The sequence below is a fragment of the Eremomyces bilateralis genome (genome assembly GCF_010015585.1).
Source record: "Eremomyces bilateralis CBS 781.70 unplaced genomic scaffold P152scaffold_27, whole genome shotgun sequence".
NCBI lineage: Eukaryota > Fungi > Ascomycota > Dothideomycetes > Eremomycetales > Eremomycetaceae > Eremomyces > Eremomyces bilateralis.
This window is the reverse complement of record NW_022985093.1, coordinates 250,904-273,147: the sequence shown is the minus strand read 5'-3', so window position 1 is coordinate 273,147 and position 22,244 is coordinate 250,904. Positions and strand designations below refer to the sequence as shown.

The window sequence follows — 22,244 nt, the reverse complement described above, 5'->3', positions numbered from 1 at the left end:
CACGTTGCATCTCGACGAATAATGAGACGCGACGTGAGCTGATCCTTCCTGGGACGACTGGATCGAGACCAGACCTGGTGAAACGATTCTGTTAAGCAACGAGACATTGGGCCATACATGCGAAGGGTCCGTTTCCGTTCGAAATCCTCCAGTGGACTGGAATCGAGGTCACGGACGGATGCGACTTTCCTATAGATCGGTGCCCATGACGAATGTGATAATTTGACAGTCGAATCTCGATCGACAGAGGGGCAACCAGCAACCAACAACCTACAACCTGCAAGACGGCAATCCTAATGTACGACCGGCGTGTGCCGAGCTTAATTCTATTTAATCGACCCCAGACTTGGACCGTGGATCGACATAATTCCGATTTACCTCAAGGTCGTCAGTTACTCTTTAGCAAAACCATCGAGGCCCTTCCTAGTAAAGCGCCTTTGATCCTTGAACATCATACTTACCAAGGGCTCATGCCGCATGGTCGATGGTTGACGGGAAGGTCTGCTCCGCATTATTTCCCTCCCTCTGGACGACATCCCCGCCATTGCTCCGACCTTGAAGCCTTTACAACTGCTCCGGGAATTTTCTTCTATTAATTCTATTACTTCCCGACTCGCTTTTTTTCTTCCCTCTCGGCTAGGGTTTGCCTGGTCAACGGTCTCGATTCATACACTCATTCCTCACGGTATTCGACCGGCTCGACGGATTCGACCATCCAGTGTCGATCTTCCCATCGTTCAGGTTGCGTATCACGAACGAACCAATTCCTTTCGTCGACAAAAGGGTTGGAATCGATTGCTTCTGCGGCTATAATACACTTTTGGACACCTGGATTCATCGAAATTGATGGTCCAAACGTTCTGAGCACTGAAGAGCCTGTAGGCGAGGGGCATCATACACCAAAATATCGTCACAGACGACCCCCGCGGAGTCGACCCTGAGAAATAAACAAATACCCTCCGAATTCCCCACGACGGCGAACGATAGTCTCGCTACCTACTCAGAGCACGTATATAATCGAAACAAGCTACTCTCCCTCCAACGAAAACGAGTCGTCGTGTGCTTGCATGAATAGCTTCATCCTGCGGGCCTGGCACGTTTCCTACATGAGCACACCGCTTTTACATGCGACGACACTTCAAATCCCCCTCCGCCGAGCTTTTGCAAGTTGCAATTGCTCCTTATAACACAATTTAATACGATTCCGGGAGAGCTTGGGCGCCAGTCTCAGTACAGAGCCACCATGGCGCAACCAGAGGATGTCAAAACCACGACTGTCAAAGTCACTCATTCCACTGGAATCCCGGATGGACCTGGTAATGGGGATGCGGTCGGGTCAGGCCCCTCGAATCCTTCTGGACCGGATGGCGAATTCTACAAATCGAACATGACCAGGACACCCACAGGAGACTTAATAAGGCCTAATCGGAAGACTAACGGTGTTGGTGTGCAGGCCGAAGATACGCGGATCTGCGTTGTTATGGTGGGTTTGCCAGCACGAGGGAAGAGTCTAATCGCACAGAAAGGTAAGATACGCAATACCAGTCACTCAAGATGGCTCCCAAGTCATGCTGCTAACCGTGGGATCCTATAGTTACCCGATATCTCCACTGGCTATCCATCCCCTCCAAAATTTTCAATGTCGGTCAGTACCGTCGATCTGAAACCCCCGCCCCCAGCGCATCCTTCTTCGCCACCTCCAATCCTGAAGGCGAACGACTCCGCCGCGCCGCCGCCGAGGCCGCCGTCAACGACATGATCAAATGGTTCCAGCGAGGCGCCGGCCTGATCGCCATCCTCGACGCCACGAACAGCACCAAAGAACGGCGACGGTGGATCCAGAACCGGTGCGCAGCCGAGGGCATCCAGACCATGTTCGTGGAGAGCAAGTGCGACGACCCGGATTTGATCATGAGCAACATCCGGGAGGTCAAGGCGACGAGCCCAGATTACAAGGGGCAAGATCCCGAGGTTGCGGCGCAGGATTTCCTAGCGAGGATCCAGAACTACGAGAAGGTGTATGAGACGATCGATGAGGATGAGTTAGATTTGACCTATGTCAAGTTGATCGACGTCGGGCAACGAGTGATTATCAATCAGATCAAGGACTATCTACAGAGCCGGGTGGTGTATTATCTGATGAACCTGCATATCAAGCCGCGGTCCATTTGGCTGTCGAGGGTAAGCTTCCCTCTGTCTGTTTTATATATCTTTCCAATCTAATTTGAGCTACAGCATGGCGAATCGACGTTCAACCTAGAGGGCAAGATTGGGGGTGATGCCGACATCTCCGAGCGCGGTGAAGCGTATGCTCGCTCCCTCCCCGACCTCGTTCGCCGTTGCGGGGACGGCCGCAAACTAACCGTCTGGACCTCCACCCTTAAACGCACCATCCAAACCGCACGATTCCTCACATTCGAGAAACTCGAATGGAAAGCGCTCGACGAGCTTGACTCGGGCGTATGTGACGGACTCACGTACGCCGACATCGAAGAGCAATACCCGGAAGACTTCAAGGCCCGCGACGAGGACAAATACAACTACCGATACCTCGGCGGGGAATCCTACCGCGACGTCGTGATCCGGCTGGAACCCATCATCATGGAACTGGAACGGAGCGAGAACATCCTGATCGTCACGCACCAGGCGATCCTGCGGTGCATATACGCGTACTTCATGAACGTCGCGCAAGAAAAGAGTCCGTGGATGGAGGTCCCACTACACACGCTAATCAAGTTGACGCCGAAGGCGTACAGCACCCACGAGGAGCGATTGAAGGCCGATATCCCGGCGGTGAGCACGTGGAGGGGAAAGGGAAGTAGCGCGAAGCATGCAGAGCCGACCGACGAAGAGAGAAACTCGATGGGGAAAAACGTCGGGTCGGGTCATTGAGCGATAGCTGGCATTCAAAGGTTGATTTTGAGCGGGACATGATTCCAGGACGCGAGAGACGATTTGGAGTGGGACGGAATGTTACTCCTCTCAATTACGGTTCGCGGACAACGCATCACATTCATCGATATGGGTCACCACCACGACTATGGACACGATGGGACAATGGGACAATGGGATTCCGTCGAACACGGTTACGCATGTCGCATAATGATACTCCACTGATGTAACAGGATGGACTCCTGAGTGGAATCGCTTCGGCGGGAATCGACCTCAGGTCGGATTGCCTAAGCTGCAGGACTGAGGCGGACCCGCCAAATCCGTTCGGATTGTAAATGCCGAAGTCCAACATACTCAGCCGGTACCAGGAGTCCTGTGTATAATAGATACAACCACTCGCATCTCTGCTCTTCTCCTTGGTGGTATGTTTCCCATCTTAATGCCACCAACATTCCCGAGTGTCGTCCTGCTCCATTTCTCAGCGATGCGAGTCTGGTAGTGTGTTGAGACGACAAGCGTTTCCTTGAAGGTATGTCCTTGCGCGTGCGGTGTGTTCATGGTGGTCGAATCAATACAGCCATCAGTCCGTGTCGTCTCCTCCGGTGCGTCAAATACCCGTTCACCTCTGATTCTCCGCGCTGCGCTCCCCCGCGTGGTCCCTCTTCGCCCTCCTCTTCTCTTCCTCCTCCACCTTCCCCTTCAACCACTTCACCACGCCCTCACACTGTTTTCTCGCCTCCTCCACCATCCCCACCAACTCGACCGCCCCAACATCCACCCCTCCCCACTTCGTCACCCCGCAAATCTCCCCCACCTCATTCCCTACCACCACCACCTCCCCCTCCCGCGCCTGCTCCTCCATCCCATCTGCATCCACCACCCCGATCGCACCCCCATCGAACACCGACACCCCCACCGCGATCGGCACATGCACCAGCTGCAACCGCACCCCCTCCCGCTCCTCCGCGGTGAATACCTGCACCTCCCCCCCGCGCACCTCCGTCGCCGGCACCCGGCTCGTCATCAGGCTCGCCAGCACCGCCACGAATGCCGCCGTCGGCAGCCCGCCGTCGTGGGCCAGCACGTGCACCGTCACGCGCAGGTTGAAGCATTTGTCGCCGGCGAGGAGGCAGAGGGACTCGACGGGCAGGGCGCCGGAGCGGCGGATGGATTTCTCCAGGAGGCGGGAGAGCAGGGCTTCGGTGTCGGAAGGGCGGGCGAGCTCGAAGTGGGGGGCGGTGAGCGGGGAGAGCTCGGCGGTGATGGTGAGGGTGCCTTCGAAGGGGCGGGAGGGAGGGGGGTTGGTGATGGTGGTTTGGGTGTGAGCGCGGATTCTGGAGGACGTTAGTTTATTTTCCCTATAGATGGGACATGGCTTGGTGGAGTCACCGAGTCTTTCCGAGTTGCACTTCGGTCACGCCATAGTCGTCGGGGTCAAAGGTTATGGAGAGTGGGCGGAGGGCGTCGAGTTTGCGACCAGAAAGGCGGAGGTTTTGACGGAGGGCATCGAGGAGGAATTCGCGCTCATTGACGGAGATTTTCGGTTCTAAAGGCATGGTGGAGGAATGGAAATTATTGTAGGATATTAAAATTGTTCTTGCATCGACAATAATCACAATTGAGAGCGCATCAGCTATGTGAAGCAGATCGGAGTTGGTCGTCGCTGGAAATTTATATGCCAAGACCTCGTCCTCCTTCACCCAACCCGACGCTCGTCTTTCATTTACTCATTGCACCTTTCCTCATTACATCTTCAACCATTTCACTTTCACGCTCCTCGTTCCCCCTTTCGACTTCAACTTCCTGATCTCATCGTCCTTGAGGGTTTATATCGACAAAATGACCACAGCACATCGACCCACCTTTGATCCGGTGAGTGGACACTCCCTCCAACCGCCAGCCACCCAACACATCTAACACCTGAACCATAGGCACGCGGAAAAGACGCCCAGCGCGGTCCCGCATTCCACCAACGTCTCCTACCTGCGCACACCGTCCTCAAACACCGGTATGTCACCGAAATCTCTCAAGCTGACCATCGCCCTAACCCCCCTCGCAGCCAACCCGGCCAAGGCACCGAAACCGAAACCAACCGCCGCGACCTCCTCCAGGAGCTCCTCGAAGCCGAAGCCGCCCACGAAGCGAAGAAGTCCGGCCACCCCGTCCCGAGCGCGGACCGCGATGCGATCGAGGGCGCCGACGAACGCGGCACGAAACGCGCGCACGGGGCGATCGAGGGCGTGGGGGAGGCGGATGTAGAGGACGCGGACGAGGATGCGGAGGCGAAGCGGCGGAGGACGATATTAGAGGAGGCGGCGGGGTTGGATAGGGATGAAGAGGATAGCGAGGAGGACAGTGACGAGGAGAGCGATGAGGATGAGGATGAGGAGGCGCTACTGTTGAGGGAGATGGCGCAGATTCGGAAGGAGAGGGCGGAGAAGGCGGCGCGAGAGGAGGCGGAAAAGGCGGAGAAAGAGGAGGAGCAGAGGGTGCATGAGATCGCGAGGGGGAATCCGCTATTGAACCCGAACGACTTCACGGTGAAGCGGCGGTGGGATGACGATGTGGTGTTCAAGAACCAGGCGCGAGGAACGGAAGATCGGAATAAGAAGACGGAGTTTGTCAACGATCTCTTACGATCGGATTTCCATAAGCGGTTCATGGTAAGATGTCATTTTGATCCTACAACGACACGGATGCTAACCAGGGTGCAGAGCAAATACGTCCGATAAACGGACGAACAACAGCAATGCCAGTGCTTTGTTACACATGGAGGCCCTGATGGATATCATAACTTCGACTTGGCCGCTTCTTCCAGTTTCTTCTTCCTCTTCGCGAGCAGCGCCTTCCCCGCCCTGCTTTCATTCCGTCGGCCTACTTCGTGGCTAATCCAGTCGCCGACCTCACTCAACGCCCCCAAATCCACCCCCGTCCGCGCCCCCAGGCTCTCCATCATGTACACCAAATCCTCGCTACTGACGTTTCCGGTGGCGCCCGGGCTGTACGGACATCCCCCCAACCCCGCCACCGCCGCATCGAACTTCCGCACGCCATACTCCAACGACACCAGCGCGTTCGGCAACGCTTGTCCATACGTGTCATGGAAATGCAATGCGATATCCGGCATTTCGATCCCCGCGGCTTTGAGCGTTTTCAAGAGCGTCCGCGTCGTCGTGGGTGTTCCCATTCCCGTGGTGTCGGCCACGGAGATCTCGTCCGCCCCCATTTCCAGCAAATTGATCGCGAGCTCGGAAACGTTTTGTGGTGCGACGGGTCCTTCGTACGGGCAGCCGAGGGCGACGGAGATGTATGCCCGGACGGGAAGTCCGAGCGCTTTCGCCGCCGTGACGATCGGGCGGAAGCGGTCTAGTGATTCGGATATGCTGCAGTTTGTGTTCTTCTGGGTGAACGATTCGGTGGCGGCCGTGAAGAGGGAGACGTCTACGGTTCCGATTGCAGAAGGCAAGCGTTTGTCATTGGCCACGTACCCGGCAGTTTCCTCTGAATTAGAGGATTTGGAGACGTAGCCCAGCCGAGAATATGTGGACAAGAAATTATCGAAGCCTCTTTGGTTGGGTACAAGGAACTGGTACGAGATGGGATGGGGAGATTGTGGAGGAGTCTCTAAGACGTGTTGTAGGATTTCGGATGAGTTAGCCATCTGGCGGTCTGCAGTTAGAGCTGTCGAGCGTTGACATCAAGTCTTGATCTCATACTTGCGGTGTCCACTTCGGCGAGACAAACGACCCTACCTCGATGGTCTTCAGTCCTGTTTGCGCCAACCGTTCTATGAGCTTAATTTTCGTCTCCAAGGGAATCGCCTGTTTCTCGTTCTGTAGCCCATCGCGAGCCCCGACCTCGATGATCTCGACATGATCGTCGCTGCTTGGAGTCGCAATGCTCGCAAAGCTTCTTGGGAAGCTCCGTGGAGCCCCGTTGGCGAGCGAGACTACCTTTCTCCGCCCGTAACGAGAACCAACACGTGCTAAGCCGGCATTCATCGTGCATACAACAACTTCCGGTAGCAGTTACGCTCAAACAACAATGTCGGAGTGAAGCATGGAACCTCCTTGCGTCCGGCTAAAGCGAGGGGTTCTCGGAGTCTGAGGGTGCTAGAATTGAAATCCCAAGGCAATAACAGGCAATAACAGGCAATGGCTTGTATCGCTTTCGATTTGGAGGGTAAACAGGACCATGTACTAGCAGAGAGAGATCAAATCAACATGAATAAGAGTGTATCTGATTGTATAGTTGTATGGTTGCTATGGATGTGCGGAGTATGGTTGGCTGTATGGAACAATGGAAGTTCCCCGGCAAAAGCCGCGTTCCTAAAGGCTTGGCAACCGACAACGTCGAAAGAGCTTCCGTCAAATATCCATCTATTGATTCTTTCCATCAACCACTCCATCTCCCATCCCCTTCCATCCCCTCACAGCGTTTCTCACGATGCTGTCCCGCCGACTTTTCACCCAGGCCGTCCGCTCGGGCGTGCCTCGTGCCCCAATGGCCTCCGTCCGATACTACGCCACGCCCGCGTCCGGCCCATCGACGAAACCTCCCGTCGCCCTGTTCGGCATCGATGGAACCTATGCCAGCGCTCTCGTACGTCCATAGACTCCGACAATTGGATCGTGGACTTCTCCATTGACAACATTCGCAGTACACCGCGGCCGCCAAATCCTCCTCCCTCGAACCGGTCTCGAAGGCGCTGGAGACGCTGGCCGCCGTCCTGAAGAAGGACGCCAAGCTGCAGAACATCCTCGCATCGCCGACCCTGACCCCGAGCGATAAGCAGGCGCTCGCCGCCGAGCTGCAGAAGCAGTCCGCGTCGGCGGATAAGGACAACATCGTGAAGAACTTCTTGATCACCCTGGCCGAGAACAACCGCTTGGGGGTGTTGGAGCCTGTGTGCGAGAAGTTCGGGCAACTGATGAGCGCCTACCGGGGAGAGGTCGAGCTGGTTGTCACGAGCGCGGCGGTATGGATTGTGACGGATCGATGATTAGCCGGTCGGATTTGCTAACGCCCGACAGCCCCTTGACCAGAAAGTTCTCAAGCAACTTGAGGCTGCGGTTGCCAAGTCGCAGTACATTCAGCAAGGCCAGAGACTAAAGGTGGTCTCTAAGGTTTGTCGTCATGCGTCCTGTTTTCGTCGGATCAAGGCTAATGCGGCTAGGTGAACCCTGACATTCGTGGAGGTCTCGTGGTAGAAATCGGAGACAGGACGATTGATGTGAGCGTGTCGGCCAAGATGGCACGCATGAACAAGCTCTTGAAAGATACTCTTTAAGCGATCTGTAGATTCCGCAGCTCGCGGCTTACTAGACCGGCTTTTCTATTGTATGTACTTGTAGGAGAAGCAAAGTCGCCAACGCTTTCAAACTACCCGGTCCCAAGCATTCATGTGCGTGTAGGATGAACTTTGTGTGTTTCTCGTAGTCCTAGGGCTATAGGTGAACGAGTCTTATGCACTTGGAATGTCTATGAAATAGTTCATCACAAGGTATCTCCTTCGCTACTTGTGTTGAATTAAAGCACCCCTTCACAAACACCCAGTACAACTGCCCCTAAATCAAGCTCGGCTCCTCTGGACAGATTAGGAGTCGACATGGTTTCCTCGTATCTGACGTATATAGACAGCTAAGCAATCGAGATCGGGGGATGCCCATTCCGGTCTAGTCATTTCCGAACCGCAAACGGGAACAAATAGTGGTGGGATTATATAAATCATGGATATGGTCGATGGACGGCAGAAAATTAATACGGGATCCTATCCGGAATTCGACCACACGATTGTGCCAATACTCCGTCATGCAAGCTGATAATTTCGCAGGAGATATTCGTTGCTGTCTAATTTAAGGGTATATCTAGCCAATGCTAAAAGATTCTCCGCAACCGCATTGCTCCGCTTCAAATAGTTAGCATACGGACCACGAACACGGAGGCGGCAGATACTCACTGATATTCGGGTTCTTAAACACGAACCGCGCGCTCAATTTATCCTCCACCCAATCCATCTCGCTCCCAATAATGCTAAACAGCGCTTTTGAATCCACCAACACCTTAACCCCATCTTGCTCGACCGTCTCATCGAATGCTCCCGGCTTATCGACGTACTCCAATTGATACGCCAGTCCCGAACATCCTCGGTTCTTCACACCAACCCGTATCAGCTTCGGTTCCGGCTGGTCCAACAGTCCCCGCAGCGCCTGCACGGCGTCCGGCGACAACGTAATCGCCGCCTTTCGCGCCCTCAGTTTTCGTCTTCCGGACTTCGGTTTCTCCTGTGACTTCGGGCCCTCTGGTGATGTCGCCGCGGCGCTGGGTTCCACTGCGCCCGTCTGGACCGTCTCCCGGACGACGGGCTTGCTCTTCTGCGCCTCCCCCTCAGTGACGCTGATGCTGGGGCGTTCTCCTTCGTTCCCATGCTTCTGCATCAGTCGCGGCGGCCGCGACCCGGAGGTTTCGGGCACACCGCCTGCGATGCTGGTGTCTGGGACGCCGGTGTTCCTTGGGGGCGGGGGGAGGTCGGAGCTGAGTGAATGGGGGTGGTAGGCGGTGGCGGTTTGGAGCTGGCGGCGGGAGGAGTGAGAGGTGTGGAGGGAGGGGGTGGAGGTGAATGTTCGTAAGGGAGAACAGCGTGGGCAGCGGAACATTATTGAGGTCGGGATGGATCGTGATGAGATGGAGGAGGCGGCTCGTGATAGTCGGGTGAGCATGGGAGCGGCGGAGCGTGGAATCGACATGATTTTCGATGTTCGGTCGATGAGGTGTTAGGAATGAAATTGGTATAAGTGATCGTTCATCAATGACATTACAAGATGCCGTGATCAAAGATGAATAGGCGACATGTACGGTGTATTAACAATCACATATTAACAGTCACTGCGGATGCGGCTCTTTGAAATCGACGTCACCGCAGCCAATCGGATGCTCGGTAAATCTCATCCAATCAATCACATGACCTCCGATCAGTCACATGGCATATTTATGCCTCAGGCAGTTAGGCATTTATTATTTGTTTGTTGAAATCAACATTCACACAACGCCAAGAACAATTTACATTATTTTCCAGATATTGTTCATTCTAAACATTAGAAAGAAGGATCTCCAATGTCTCTATGTGTTGCAATCCTCACTTGTACGCATTTTGGGAGGTGAGGTACATTTGGGAATAGATACGTATATGTTCCTGCTCCCTATCGTGCCGACATATTCGTTGTTGTGGACAATCTGTTTCTTCTAAGTTCAATGCTTCAATATCCAATCGTTTTCATCAATTCTAGTCGTTGATCTTATGTTTCTCTCCTAAGGCTCACGAAGGCCGCCAGCTGATCATCAAGTCATAAGGAGTGCTTCATTCCTTGCCATAAATGTTCTGGATGGCAGATTCCACCGACAACTGGACGTCCACCCTATGGGTGCGATTGGTGGGCTAGAGAGTGCAAATATAAGCTTAATTTCAAGGCTCGCCAACATGCATTTATACACTGATGAACCTCGATCTTGCTGTGTAGGGTTGACGATATCACTCTACGGTGTTTCATTTAGGGTACTGATCAACTACAAGTTCCGAGAGGTTAAACGAAGATGTCATCTCTATTGGCCATTGCATTTCCTGATCCAGCTTCTCCCCGGTCTATTTGTCCATCTCTATCGTGTTTATATCATTGCAGCTTGCTTTGGCCAGTTCTGTTGGAATCCCGTCCGACTTTCAACAATGAAGCTTCAAGAACTTCTGCAGATCTCTTGACTGAAGCTTGGTATTCGCTACTATCCTGACCTGCTGCCCTACTGTCCGATATTACCCTGTGGATGATATACTGGATGATATACTTCGGAATGGAAAGTACTCCTCTATCTTTCGGCATGCGTCGACGTATTTAGTCGAGGCTCAACCTGTCTATCTTCTCCTTTCTGAATCTCCAGTATTCCTCTCATTCCAAGTATATACCGTTCTACATCTCACACAAATTGCTACACTACGTAAACGCTGTCATGAGGAGTATAAGTCTGTTGTTTGCGTTCGCTACGGCAGCCGTGGCTCAAGGTCAAATTGGCAAGTCTTCTTAAGCCTGCCCATGCTTTTCCGCTAAACGGTACTAGACGGATATACGATAACCGGTGTATGGCACCATGGGTACGCATCTTGACCTCTAACAGAGGCCGGCCGCTAAACAGTTCCCGTAGCTGGTTCAAAGAAATGAACAACGACCTGGAAACCTCCATGCAGCGATCATGGGCCGACGAGCCAATTACAGACCCCAATAGTCGATACTTACCCTGCAACAACCCTGGTGGTTCCCAGTACGAATCCACTATTGTCGAGGGTGGTGAAGAAATTACCGCACATTTCAATGCTCCTCCATGGGCGGACAAGTCTGGCTTCATCACAGTGTGGATGACAGAATGTGGCGGTCGCACGGCTTGCGCAACGTTCCGACCGACAAGAGCGAAGTGGTTCAAGGTCGCCGAGTCGGGGTTGCTTACTGGGACAGTTGCAAAAGGGGGATGGGCTCCAGGAGCCCTCGCGGAGAGGAACAATTCATTCATAAGCACCATCCCCGCCGGAATGCCAGACGGGGGTTACCTCATCCGACATGAGGTCGTCATTCTCGGCAATTCGAATGGAGCGGGTCCTCAGTTCTACCCGTATTGCGGACAGCTCGCCTACATGAGTCGAAACTACAGCGAAGCCGGGATTGCTCCAGATCATGTGAGGGTGTCGCTCCCTGGGCTCTATGAACAAAATGGTTCGTGTCTAGTTCAAATTAGATCAATACAGATGGTTCTCACTCGACTTAGGTTCTTCGCTCAGTATTGATATCGCCAGCGGTGATCAATCGGTATGTGCTGACACCCAACTTATAGGTTGGACTCTTCTGATATTTGGCAGGTCTTCAAAATCCCTGGTCCGGCTCCGTGGAAGCCAGGCGACACGCCAGTGAATACGACGGAAACCAGAGCCAGGTTCCGTCAATCGGCATACACGGAAGCGGACCATGAGATTGATGAGAACGCTCACACTCTTCGGGTATACAAATGATAGCAGGGATAACAGGATAATACTGTCCATTTGCAGAGGGATCTACCTCACGCCAAAAACACCATCGCGAACATTGATCGTCAGATAACATTTCTTCCGCAAGTGGATCACAGTGATACCCTCCCTCCCTGACATCGCCTCCATTTGAGACCCGGCTTGTTACCTGGACCATTGAATATCAAAGTATCGACTCGAATGCGACTCGTCTCGTTCGTCCTACCGCCCGTGATGCGTGCCTGGAGATTGATATTGAGCATTCCTTCACTTCCGCATGGCGACCACAAATCAACGGGCGAGGATTCCGTTTTGCTGAAGTACCCAGCAACTGGTCCTGTCAATTCGAGGTCGGTCGTAGTCTAGGAGGGAAATCAGAATGCGTTGGCGAGGGGATGGATTACTGCGGCCACTCCTTACCTGGTCCGATGATCCAGAGAAATAATACGTCGATCTCACCAGTCCATTCACTCCTGCAACAAGGTCCCCGTAGCCGAGAGTAGTTGTGGAAGGCGGGTTAAACTGCCATCCCAGCGGGTATGAGATGGCTATGTTCATTTGGCAGTTCTTTCGCTGATCGGTAACGCGTTCATCCCCTCCAAACTTCGCCTCGAAGGCGTCGTCGAAGTACGTCGATTTGAGTCCCGGGATCGAGAGGTTTGACCCTTGAGGACAGCCGCTCCCGCCAAATGTTATGCCGCGCACTTGATATTCGGGTTGACTCTGGTTCTGGGAGACCGCCAGTGATGCAAAGCACACGGCGGTGATCAGGGTTCGGAATGAGTGAAGGACGGCCATGATCGGGTTGACGAAGTATTGCAGAGTAAGATGATTCAGGAATGAAAGACAGGCGTGAAGAGATAATGCAAACTCGGAAAAGATTCCATCCATCTTATGGGCCGTCCAACTCTTCTTCGTCTGGATGGATGTCAAAGTATAAAATTAGAATGAGTTTGGAGGGCGTTCTCCTAAACCCTCAAATCTCCATGCGTTCGCCAGTCAGCAGGCGATAGAAATTTGGCCAAGCGATTGTTCGCATATTGACCACTGTATTTCCCGGACAACCTTCCACAATATCCTATCGTTTGATGATAGTTCATCTGGACCGAAGGCAACTGGTTGCGTCAGGTCACCAGTCAAGCCCCGAAATTAAATTGAAAGGAAACTTTGACAGAGATTGAAATCACATTGGAGCGGCAACATGAAGGAGTGTAATATTAGAAGTTAATCAATATAGATGTGACTAGTCAGGGGTAAATCTGTATAGGATTGAGAGAGAGACAAGGGGTTCTCCCGCACTCCAGCCTCTTCTATGCTTTACCTGCATCGATCTTCAATGAACACATCGCCCGGACACCAGATCTCTTTTCTAGAATGATCTTCGATGAATAATGTTCCAAATGGTTGAACACGAGGAGAACAAATGGATCGGCTGCAGCAGAGTATTCGTGATACGGTAGTATACTTTATCGCATCGTTTATAACTAACTATCGCTGAAGTAAATCTATCGTCTTAATCGTTCAAATCATCAAGTTACTAGCCTGGCTATGGATGGAATTATCTCGTTACATATTAAAGTTCTATACCGGCTAAATATATGGTTCCCTCCGTCTCTTCTCCGTGTCATATTTGCTCAAGTCATTTGCCTATAGTCATGAGCGCATACCTCTGGACATAAACTGCCTATTTGCTGAGGCCTCTCAGCTGGAGTATTCCTATATAGGCCAGGTCATGTCTGTTGCCCATCTACTAGAGTCATCCGTTAGTATATTCTCCCCCGCATCTTAGCGATCCGTATCATTCGTAGGAACCGAAGATGCGCTCCTTGACCTTTGTCGTCGCCGTGATTTGGCTGTTGCAGCATGCGGCTGCAGTCACTATCTACCTTGCGGGGGACTCGACGATGGCGAAAGATTCAAATCCCCCAAAGAAACAAGGTACAACTAATAGCAACATATTACCTTCCCGATCCTGCCGAGGCTAATCAAGCGAAAGGATGGGGCGAATATCTGAAGAACTACGTCTCAGTCCCCGTCGTCAACAAAGCGATTGGCGGTCGCTCCGCACGCAGTTACACAGTTGAAGGACGGTTCGACGAGATTGCCAAGGTTGTAAAGCCTGGTGATATTGTCGTAATAGAATTCGGTCACAATGATGGAGGGAGCCTGAAGAACGATAATGGCCGGTCCGGTTGTCCTGGAGAAGGCAACGAAGTCTGCCAGAGCACGTTTAATGGGAAGAAAGTAACCGTGCGGACGTTCCCATATGTAAGTCGCTTTATTACGCTGAAGACCATGATGCTGAGAGGGCATAGTATATCTCTACGGCAGGCAAGAAGTTCACATCGCTGGGAGCTACGGTGATTATATCCTCCCAAACACCGAACAACCCCTGGGAGACCAACAAGTTCTCGGCCGGTCCGCCCCGTTTTGTCGAATTGGCGAAGAAGGCCGCCGCGCAAGTCCCGGGAGCCGAGTATATCGATCATTTTGCGTATGCAGCGCAATCGTACAAGGCCGCGGGCGCCTCTGCTACGAAGGCAATGTTCCCGGTGGATCACACACATACCAATGCCAAGGGTGCGGAATTTGTGGCAAAGACGTTTGTGAAAGCGGTGCTTTGTGGAGAAGGAAAGCTGAAACCACTTGTGAGCATCAAGTCGGTGGATGTGGCAGGGCAATGCATATAGACAAGTGTGTATTGAACTGTGGTGTTGATTAATCAACTAAACTATCGTTCCTATGGAGAAGATTAGGAACAAACTGCAATCAAGACCAGTTGCTTTCGAAGTTGATCCGCATCTATCCAGTTCCAATACATGGAGCAGTAGGGCCAGTAGTACTTGCCGCGGTCGTCTTCGCATTTCGATGTAGAGTGAATGGATGGGAGTGGCGTTCAGGCGGCGAGGCCACGGCGGTCGAGGGTATCGGAATCCTCGCCATCGGAGGGGGTGTATGATCCGGTCGAAAACTTCCTCCAAACGTCTTTGGGAGTTTCCCACCTGCGTCAGCCATGATGGTGATGCGTCACTGGTTCTAGTGTGGGGTCATCGCGAAAGAGAGCATATATTCAAGACTCCGGAGAATCAGGAATCGAGTCATCACGGGAGACCCGCGGGATATCGGGTTCTGCGCGCTTGTCGTTGCCGTGTGCCCGGGACCTTTGCTCTTTCTTCCACCATTTCGCCCACTTCTTCCGTTCCCGCTTCCGATCCTTCTTGAGCTGCACCCGTTCCTTTTTCTTCGCGCGGATTATAGGGTCGAGCATTTGCTGCCGAATGCGTTGGGTCTGCCAATCAAGCCCAAGCTCCCTCTCCAGGTCCTTGACCTTGCCCCCTTTGGCTTGAAGGTTGTACCCCTTCTCAGCCATGAGTTTCGCCCTGGCAGTCTCATACTCTAAATATCTCTTCTTGTAGTGATTGATTTCGTTATGGCCGCACTCCCAGTCGCGAAGTTTGGTCAACTGGTCGAGTGGGTGCCTTTGAATTTTGCTATGACTGCTCACCGCCGTGGTCTCTTGTTTGCGGTCCTCAGAGCAGAGACTTCCACGGCCATTGAGCAAACAGTAAAGCTTTCCATCTTGGTGGTGGCAGGATGAGATCTTGTTGAGGAAGGGGTACCATGGACCTGTGGCATTGATAGTGTCCATTTCAAGGAGCCCTAGTATTGTGGGGATGGTATCCTCAACCCTATTCTCTCTGATACCAAGCAGTGCGCCTTCAGAATGACTATGACGCTTGTGACTCTCTTTGAGGTGGAGTGGTGCAGCCATAGCCTCCAAAGCCACGAGGGCAGAGAGGGGGTGACATAGTTTGACCATTTTGGAGACTGCAAATATATTAGTCGGTTGAGTTTCTGAGGACAAGCCGAAGGAACCTTACTGAAGGAGTGTTCTCCGATTAGTGTGTTATCTATTTGTGAGGAAGTGTTCAACCTTAGGTTCAGAGAGCAGAATCAATGTTCTGCGCGTGATAAGAGTGGTGGTTGAAGACGAAGACGACGGTGAAGATGACGACCTTTTATGTGTGAAAGTAATCAAATGGACCACATTAACCGTTATAATGTCGAGAAATTCCGCAATACCATTGGGGACCTCAGTCCAAACTCGGACGGGAACAGGAACCGTTCCAAGGAACAGTCACGAAGTACCAACTGGACAAAAAGAACCAAAAATTGCAGCACGCTCATCCGCTGTTCTTGACATTTACGACTTTAGCCATCTTGGAAATTCATCGGACTGCTTGGGGTCTGCCGTGTTCTGAGTCGAGCAGACTGATAGATAGTAACTCCGGGATGCAACCAAGACATTTTGCTCTTACCAAACAAAGATCAGACTCTGAAGAAAAATGCGCGGAATACTGCTGCGCCATTACCGTAGATAAGGAACATGAGTACTATAAAGAAGAAACGGGACACTCTGTATGTACTCTGTACCATATTCCGTGCTTGACTCGGACCGTGACTCCCAACCGCCTTGTGAATTTGGCTCACCATCCCCAACGTTCCAGACAATCCTGGCGGTGGTAGGGGTGCTTCACGCAGGGCTGAAACATATTTCCAATCCTCCTTTACTGATGCTAGAAGATGGCCTCTTAATGTTAGTGGACGGTTGGGGAATTCCAAAGGGCTGATGGAGACGAGAGAATGGAATACGAGCATCTGGATTGAAGTTGGAGAGAGGGCGTGGCCGAGGTCGCTATATAGGACAGCTAAGAACGTCTCTAACACACATGTGACGAGGCAGTTCTCCAGTTACTCACACCCCAAGCAGCACAGCTTAATGAGGCGACTGACCTGTAAATTATATGATATAAGAAAATCATGGGGATCATCCCCTGCTTTCATACCATGTCTAAGAGACCAAGGTAGATACAATGGCGATGGCGGGCTCGCCGAACCAGACGCCGCTCGTGATGACCATTCCCGCGCTCCGTCATGCAGCAATTCATTCGATATCAACGCCATCGCCAAAAAAAGTTCCCAACATCCAGCTATCTTTTGCTCGTCGAACCTTCGCTCATGCCCTCCTTCTCCTCGTGCTTCCGCCTCCGCACCGCCCCCTCCAACGCCTCCAACCGTTCCTTCGTCACCCGAATCGCCTCGTCCATCCGTCGCTCATCCATCCCTTTTCCCACCGCCCCCTCCACCCGGTCCCGCATCGCCCGCTCCTGCTGCTCCTTCTTCTGCCGCGTCATTCCCGGCATCCGCTCCTTCGCCGCCACGTCTGCCATCTCCGCCGCCCCGACTCGATCCTCTAGCCACTTCCACAACTCGTTCTCCTCTTGCTCCCATAGTTGCTCGTACGCCGCGAGGCGCGCTGGGCCAGGGATGCTGTGCGGCCCTCGCACCCCGCCGACCATGTTGAGAGGGGCGACGGCGACGCTGTCTTGGAGGCGGGTGACGCGGAGCCAGAGCCATAAGATGAGGACGACAAGGGTCGTCAGCACCCCGGGCATGCCGAGCATGCTGACGATGTCGATGAGTGGCACGACCGTGCTACGAAGCGCCTCGACGACGGTCCAGCCCTTGTGCCGTTTCTCCTCGCGAGTGGGCGTCGGGGTGATGCGTTCCTCGGCGGGAGCGTCCTTGCGTCTCCGGCGGGGTTTGGCGCCGGGTTTGGAGGGTTTGAGGACTCTGGATGGGGCAGCGACGGCGAGGCGGAGGGCGGTGGCGAGTTCTTTGGCGTACGTGACTTGGCCATCGTGGGCGTTTTTCTCGATGGGCCCTGTGTTCGAGTGAGCAAACGTGCACGAACGTGTGCGACGGGCTGTAGCGCCACATACCTTTCAACCAGCTCTTCCCGCTCCATTCCACCGTAAAGTTCATCACCATCCTCGTCCCTCCACCTGGTCCCCACATGAGACAATACCTCGTTTTCACCACGAATACGTTCCCACTCGGTACGTCTGGATTTTGTGTCGAGCAGAGCACCGAGACTGCCCTGTCGAGCTCGAACTGCTCCAGGTGCTGCGAAATCACACACTTTGTCTGCCTCGGACCAATGCTTGCGTTGAGCGGCTTGATATAGCTGTAGCCATTCGACCGCTGCTCCTCCCCCAACCCTCTCTTGTCATCCTCCATTGTCACCTCGGTGCATTTTTGGTCTTCGGATAGCCAACGTCGCATGAATGTACTTGCGCCTGGACCGAAGAGCAGATTGTAGATCTTCCCAAGCGGAGCTGCAATGACCGTGTCGATGAGTAGCTTGTCGTAGTGCTGATCTGCATCGCCGCAATCTGTCGGTGCGTGTGTTAGAGGCCCGGGACTGTCCGGACCACCTGCACCAGCGCCGGATGTGGTGGACAATGCTTCGCCGCCTGCACCCATCTTTGTAGTCCGTTCCTGGGTGGATTCGCTGGCTACCCCGCCAGAACCCTTGCGAATTACGGTCGTGTCACTCTTCACGGTAAGAGTATCGAGCCCGGTCATGGTCGTCCCAGTGTCGCTTGGAGCTAGGGAAGGTGCAGTAAATGACCGTTCAATTGTGGTCATGTTCCCTTCACCGCTGAAACCGTCGGAACCATCATCCGCATCTTCATCGTAGAATTCCTCGTTCTCGTCGCCGGAACCGTCGTCACTACAGGAGATGGATTCTTCGTCGGAAAGCATGGAATCCGCCTTTTCGGTCTTGTCTCCGGTTCCGGTACCCAACGTGACGCCATTGAGAGAGCTTTTCAGATTCGGGTGGCTGATTTTCCAGATGTTGATGATCAAGTCGTATGTGGTGTCTCGGCTGACCAAGCTTGCGAAAACGTTGCGCGCATGCAGGGTTTGAATCACAATGGCATTGGGGAAAATGACGGCGGTAGACTTCTTCTCAATCGAGACCACCTCGTCATAGGAGATGACCAAGTTAGTGACCCAACCCAGAATATTGGAAGAAAAGCAGATATGCCCTTCCGAAATATACAACCGTCCTTGCAGCAGGATTTCGCGCTGAAGAGCCGCGCTGTAATCCTCAATCAAGTAGTCATCCTCGGGCACGCTCCGGAAAAGTTGATGAAAGTCGCGGTTTCGCTTCGGATTTGCAACGGCGAAACCAGTGAGGCGCGGACCTGTTTGGCCTAATGGGTTGACGAGACCCGTTGTGCTCGCCCCTATTGCTGCCGCAATCGTCCCACCGGTGGTGGCCGAGCTGGCCCGGTGCCTTCGGTGTCGACCGCTGACGCGACTCCGGATACTTCCAGTCCGGCGGTGCCCGTTTGGGCTGGCGCCATCGACGTCGAAGTTTTGCGACCTCATCGAAGGGGTCGTATCCTCGGACAAACTAGTGCCAGCACGGGATCGCTCGGCTGGGGGTTTGATTGAATCGGTGCCCAGATTCTCCCCGCTGGATTTGTCATTATATGCCGCTGATATCGCCCTTGCTGCTGCGCTATCCTCAGCTTTGGCATTCGCCTCATCCTCACGAACTAGGGAATTCATCAGTGTCGTTGACGACTTTGCAGTTCCGACCTGGGGGCTCGAAGATCCAAGCTCGGGAGTGGATTCGGATATGCCGAGGTGACTGAGGCTTAAATTCCCCGAGCCGAGTGTCTCGACGGCTAATTGTTTCCTTTCTCCGATGCTCTCCGTTCGGCGCTCGTTTACGGGAACGCTAAGTATAACCTCCTCACCACCCGACTGTCCAGTGTTTGACTCAGGGGGCGCAGTGGGTAATTTTTTCGACCCGGGAACAATGCTCGTGTTTGTTATGGTATTAGTGATGGAAGTGGCCGCGGTCTGTGCGGCGGAGAAGACTGAGGAGAAGAAACCGCCGGCTGCCGCTGGGGTGATGAAACTGCCTCCCGGAGTTTTGACCTCTTCCAGATGGGGCGTCAACGGGGCAGAGACGGCATTATTGGGGAGCTTGGGTGGAACAGCGGATGTTGATATCCCACGGCGACGTGTGGCGGACACCGGAGAGTCGGTTTTGGAATCGGATGATCGGGACGAAGGTGGGGAGGGTTCTTCTGGCTCGGAGGATTTTCGAGCAGGATCGGTCGGTGTCGGCGGAGTGACGAAAGTGGTCGGAGAAGCTGCGACAATGCTGATAGTCGGTGTATTGGGGATACTGGTATCGAGCTTCGAGGGTGTGGTTGCGACCTTAGCCCGGGAACCTGAAGGTGCAGAGCCCGGCCTCTCCAAGGACGGAACGCTCTCCGAAGTGAATCCCTTTCGACCGAAGGTCCCCTTCCTACTACCGATGATTGCGCCGAACCCACCTCCTCCCCCAGTACTAGGAGTTCCTCGCTTTGAGGAGTCGGAGTCGCTGCCTGGTTTCGGGGTTGACGGTCGCTTGCCTGGTATAAAGGCGCCCTTTAACTTGTCCACAGGGGAAGGACTGCGTTGTCGTTTTGGGGAGGGAGCTTCGAGAGAATCGGTGGTTGTAGTCGCCAGATTGTTGGATGTTGCGGGGTCGGAGTGTTTTACGGAATCAATAGGGATAGTAATTGCGTCAGCGGTAACGAGCGGTGACGAGAGGGTCAGCAATGCTGAGTGAGATTCATGTGGGGAGAGGGACGGCCGATTTGGACATCTATGGTCAAGAAACAGTTAATGATGAGATATCCGATGGAAACATGGAGACACCACTCGTGTATGACAGGCAAACGTGCTAAGGTATAGGTCGGGGACAAAGCTTCATGGATGAGCCCTTCCTCGGAACAAAAGGCAGGGATTTGCAGCGCGGCAGCAGGTGAAAATATAAGGAATAGAGGCGATATGATTATCAATTCATGAAGTGCTGGTGCCGAGATAATATCATAGGATATAGAAAACAAGGCGGTGGAGGAGATGAATAAGAGGTGAATTGGGGGCGACGTAATTGAGGTTTAGTCGATGATGGTCCAAGCTGTGAAGCTTTCCAATGTCCACCGAATTCTCTAACAGTGGCACGGCGCAGGCACCTGGTCGACAGTCGCCAACTGTGCTGGTGCACCGAGCGCCAGAGTCCAGAGCCCAGCACCAAGGAACCAAAGAGGCTGGGTAAGGTGTCGGCCTGTCGGAGCCGCCGTCTCTACTCCAAGGGGGCCCGCAGGTACGAGGCATCATTGAGGATCCACAGGAAGTGGCTGTGATTTGAGTCCCCAGCGAGGTGAACAGCAGTGGCAGGAAAAGGTCCAAACTCCCAAGCCAAGCAAGAAAAATAGCGGGGAAGAGCGGGAGGGAGGGGAGAGTCTAGTGGTGAGCTTGGTGGCTGGTGGAGAGCCTGCGGGGGGCCTAGCTTATAGTTGACGTATGCCCTGGCCCCCGCTCCATCACCACCACCGCCCACCGGTCCAACATCCACAAGCAATGATGCAGGCTTGACGACGGATCACGAACAAGAGAGAAGGAAGCAGGAAGTAGAAAGATGAATAGACACGATTCAAAATCAAACTTACTCGTCTTGATCCGACTCCTCAGTCACCATATCGCTGGCGATGCTACTCCTCCTCTCCAGCCCCACCGACGAGGACATGTTCTGATGTCCGTCTAGCAACCGACGCAGTGGTTCTTTGTCTTCATGCTCCTTCTCTAGCCCGGTATACCGCCCCGTATACTGGTTCGACTGAAGATCAACCGAATCTTCTCGTCTGATCCGTAGTCGTGCCGCGGTTATGCTTCGTCGTCGCCGGTCTTTGAGCTTGTCTAGGGCCTCGTCAAAGGATGCTCGTAGCCTGTGACTGGATTGCTCTTCCACAGCCAACCGCCCACCGTCGCTGGACGCGATTGATGCAGAAGATGACCCATCTCCGTGATGCCGTAGTCTTCGACGCTCTTTTTGTAACGGAAGACCACTTGGGGAGGTGGCATGGCCCAGAGGGGTAGAGAGATCCGGAAAGGTGCTGGACATGATAGTACCCGGAATTCAGACTTCATAGGTTGCTCATATATCGGAGGAAGAGACGATTGCAATACAGGTGATGCATGGTGTGGTACAGTAGGCACCAGAGAAAACCACTATGTGATCAAGACCGAAGCAACTATTCACTCTGTGCACGATAAAGACAGGTGTGATATTATCGGATGGAGTTGCATGTGGTAATAGTCGCGGTGGTATTAATAGAGAAGAAGTGAATCTTGGTGGATTGGTACTCTATGTAGCTCTTTACCAAATCCAGGGCAGCAATCAGCGATGATCTCACACTTATCGATTATAGCAGAACACAGGCAATAGCCGTACTCAACCCCAGGTCCCCTCGTGACTGCCCATCGCCTTGGGCGCCTGTATTGCGATACCGTACTCCGGCCAGGGCATATTATTTCCAGGCATCAATTGGATGCTCCAGGTATGTAATACGAGAATACGGTACATATGTAACACAATATCACGACGGCTGGAGACACT

At 53.3% G+C, this 22,244-nt stretch overlaps 11 protein-coding genes across 11 annotated transcripts; 5 read left to right on the top strand and 6 right to left on the bottom strand.

The window, feature by feature from the left end:
* Positions 1-1,387: 1,387 nt before the first annotated feature.
* Positions 1,388-2,892, top strand: P152DRAFT_468609 (bifunctional 6-phosphofructo-2-kinase/fructose-2,6-bisphosphate 2-phosphatase; the record flags this gene model as incomplete). The annotated part of the gene is made up of 3 exons (XM_033680834.1): positions 1,388-1,526; positions 1,595-2,181; positions 2,236-2,892. The coding sequence occupies 3 exons, from the start codon at positions 1,388-1,390 to the stop codon at positions 2,890-2,892; spliced, it is 1,383 nt and encodes a 460-aa protein (XP_033530830.1).
* Positions 2,893-3,511: 619 nt separating this feature from the next.
* Positions 3,512-4,518, bottom strand: P152DRAFT_517008 (ribosomal protein S5 domain 2-like protein; the record flags this gene model as incomplete). Its single annotated transcript, XM_033682983.1, has 2 exons — positions 4,282-4,518; positions 3,512-4,226 (listed from the first exon to the last, which is right to left on the bottom strand). The coding sequence occupies exons 1-2, from the start codon at positions 4,446-4,448 to the stop codon at positions 3,512-3,514; spliced, it is 882 nt and encodes a 293-aa protein (XP_033530829.1). The 5' UTR covers positions 4,449-4,518.
* Positions 4,519-4,731: 213 nt separating this feature from the next.
* On the top strand, positions 4,732-5,624 carry P152DRAFT_476754 (Cwf15/Cwc15 cell cycle control protein; the record flags this gene model as incomplete). The annotated part of the gene is made up of 4 exons (XM_033681537.1): positions 4,732-4,764; positions 4,824-4,900; positions 4,952-5,555; positions 5,607-5,624. 4 exons carry the CDS (start codon positions 4,732-4,734, stop codon positions 5,622-5,624), a joined length of 732 nt encoding a protein of 243 aa, XP_033530828.1.
* Positions 5,625-5,713: 89 nt separating this feature from the next.
* P152DRAFT_374494 (hydroxymethylglutaryl-CoA lyase) lies at positions 5,714-6,806 on the bottom strand (the record flags this gene model as incomplete). The annotated part of the gene is made up of 2 exons (XM_033675583.1): positions 5,714-6,553; positions 6,609-6,806. Coding segments are annotated over 2 exons (1,038 nt in total), but the record flags the coding sequence as incomplete, so codon positions are not given.
* A 532-nt stretch (positions 6,807-7,338) lies between these two features.
* P152DRAFT_517006 (OSCP-domain-containing protein) lies at positions 7,339-8,466 on the top strand (the record flags this gene model as incomplete). Its single annotated transcript, XM_033682982.1, has 4 exons — positions 7,339-7,494; positions 7,553-7,870; positions 7,926-8,018; positions 8,069-8,466. 4 exons carry the CDS (start codon positions 7,339-7,341, stop codon positions 8,180-8,182), a joined length of 681 nt encoding a protein of 226 aa, XP_033530826.1. The 3' UTR covers positions 8,183-8,466.
* Positions 8,467-8,759: 293 nt separating this feature from the next.
* On the bottom strand, positions 8,760-9,548 carry P152DRAFT_403929 (uncharacterized protein; the record flags this gene model as incomplete). The annotated part of the gene is made up of 2 exons (XM_033676728.1): positions 8,760-8,800; positions 8,852-9,548. 2 exons carry the CDS (start codon positions 9,546-9,548, stop codon positions 8,760-8,762), a joined length of 738 nt encoding a protein of 245 aa, XP_033530825.1.
* Positions 9,549-11,095: 1,547 nt separating this feature from the next.
* Positions 11,096-11,938, top strand: P152DRAFT_476750 (uncharacterized protein; the record flags this gene model as incomplete). The annotated part of the gene is made up of 3 exons (XM_033681536.1): positions 11,096-11,645; positions 11,698-11,738; positions 11,789-11,938. The coding sequence occupies 3 exons, from the start codon at positions 11,096-11,098 to the stop codon at positions 11,936-11,938; spliced, it is 741 nt and encodes a 246-aa protein (XP_033530824.1).
* Positions 11,939-12,120: 182 nt separating this feature from the next.
* P152DRAFT_375135 (uncharacterized protein) lies at positions 12,121-12,640 on the bottom strand (the record flags this gene model as incomplete). The annotated part of the gene is made up of 2 exons (XM_033675598.1): positions 12,121-12,294; positions 12,353-12,640. Coding segments are annotated over 2 exons (462 nt in total), but the record flags the coding sequence as incomplete, so codon positions are not given.
* A 1,109-nt stretch (positions 12,641-13,749) lies between these two features.
* On the top strand, positions 13,750-14,828 carry P152DRAFT_495138 (Rhamnogalacturonan acetylesterase; the record flags this gene model as incomplete). Its single annotated transcript, XM_033682233.1, has 3 exons — positions 13,750-13,870; positions 13,929-14,200; positions 14,248-14,828. The coding sequence occupies 3 exons, from the start codon at positions 13,750-13,752 to the stop codon at positions 14,620-14,622; spliced, it is 768 nt and encodes a 255-aa protein (XP_033530822.1). The 3' UTR covers positions 14,623-14,828.
* Positions 14,829-16,015, bottom strand: P152DRAFT_172326 (uncharacterized protein). Its single transcript, XM_033674104.1, has 2 exons — positions 15,814-16,015; positions 14,829-15,760 (listed from the first exon to the last, which is right to left on the bottom strand). The coding sequence occupies exon 2, from the start codon at positions 15,750-15,752 to the stop codon at positions 15,003-15,005; it is 750 nt and encodes a 249-aa protein (XP_033530821.1). The 5' UTR covers positions 15,753-15,760; positions 15,814-16,015; the 3' UTR covers positions 14,829-15,002.
* A 576-nt stretch (positions 16,016-16,591) lies between these two features.
* P152DRAFT_442476 (uncharacterized protein) lies at positions 16,592-21,977 on the bottom strand. Its single transcript, XM_033677745.1, has 3 exons — positions 21,298-21,977; positions 17,716-20,450; positions 16,592-17,657 (listed from the first exon to the last, which is right to left on the bottom strand). Exons 1-3 carry the CDS (start codon positions 21,747-21,749, stop codon positions 16,924-16,926), a joined length of 3,921 nt encoding a protein of 1,306 aa, XP_033530820.1. The 5' UTR covers positions 21,750-21,977; the 3' UTR covers positions 16,592-16,923.
* Between the last annotated feature and the right edge of the window lie 267 nt (positions 21,978-22,244).

What these genes read in the sequence shown, in the direction of transcription:
- P152DRAFT_442476 (XM_033677745.1), bottom strand. Translation starts at nt 21,749, where the DNA reads ATGTCCAGCACCTTTCCGGATCTCTCTACCCCTCTGGGCCATGCCACC. An exon ending in GAGGAGTCGGATCAAGACGA is followed by an intron (nt 20,451 to 21,297) that starts GTAAGTTTGATT and finishes TCTTGACCATAG; the next exon opens with ATGTCCAAATCGGCCGTCCC. An exon ending in CGGGAAGAGCTGGTTGAAAG is followed by an intron (nt 17,658 to 17,715) that starts GTATGTGGCGCT and finishes ACTCGAACACAG; the next exon opens with GGCCCATCGAGAAAAACGCC.
- P152DRAFT_172326 (XM_033674104.1), bottom strand. Translation starts at nt 15,752, where the DNA reads ATGGTCAAACTATGTCACCCCCTCTCTGCCCTCGTGGCTTTGGAGGCT.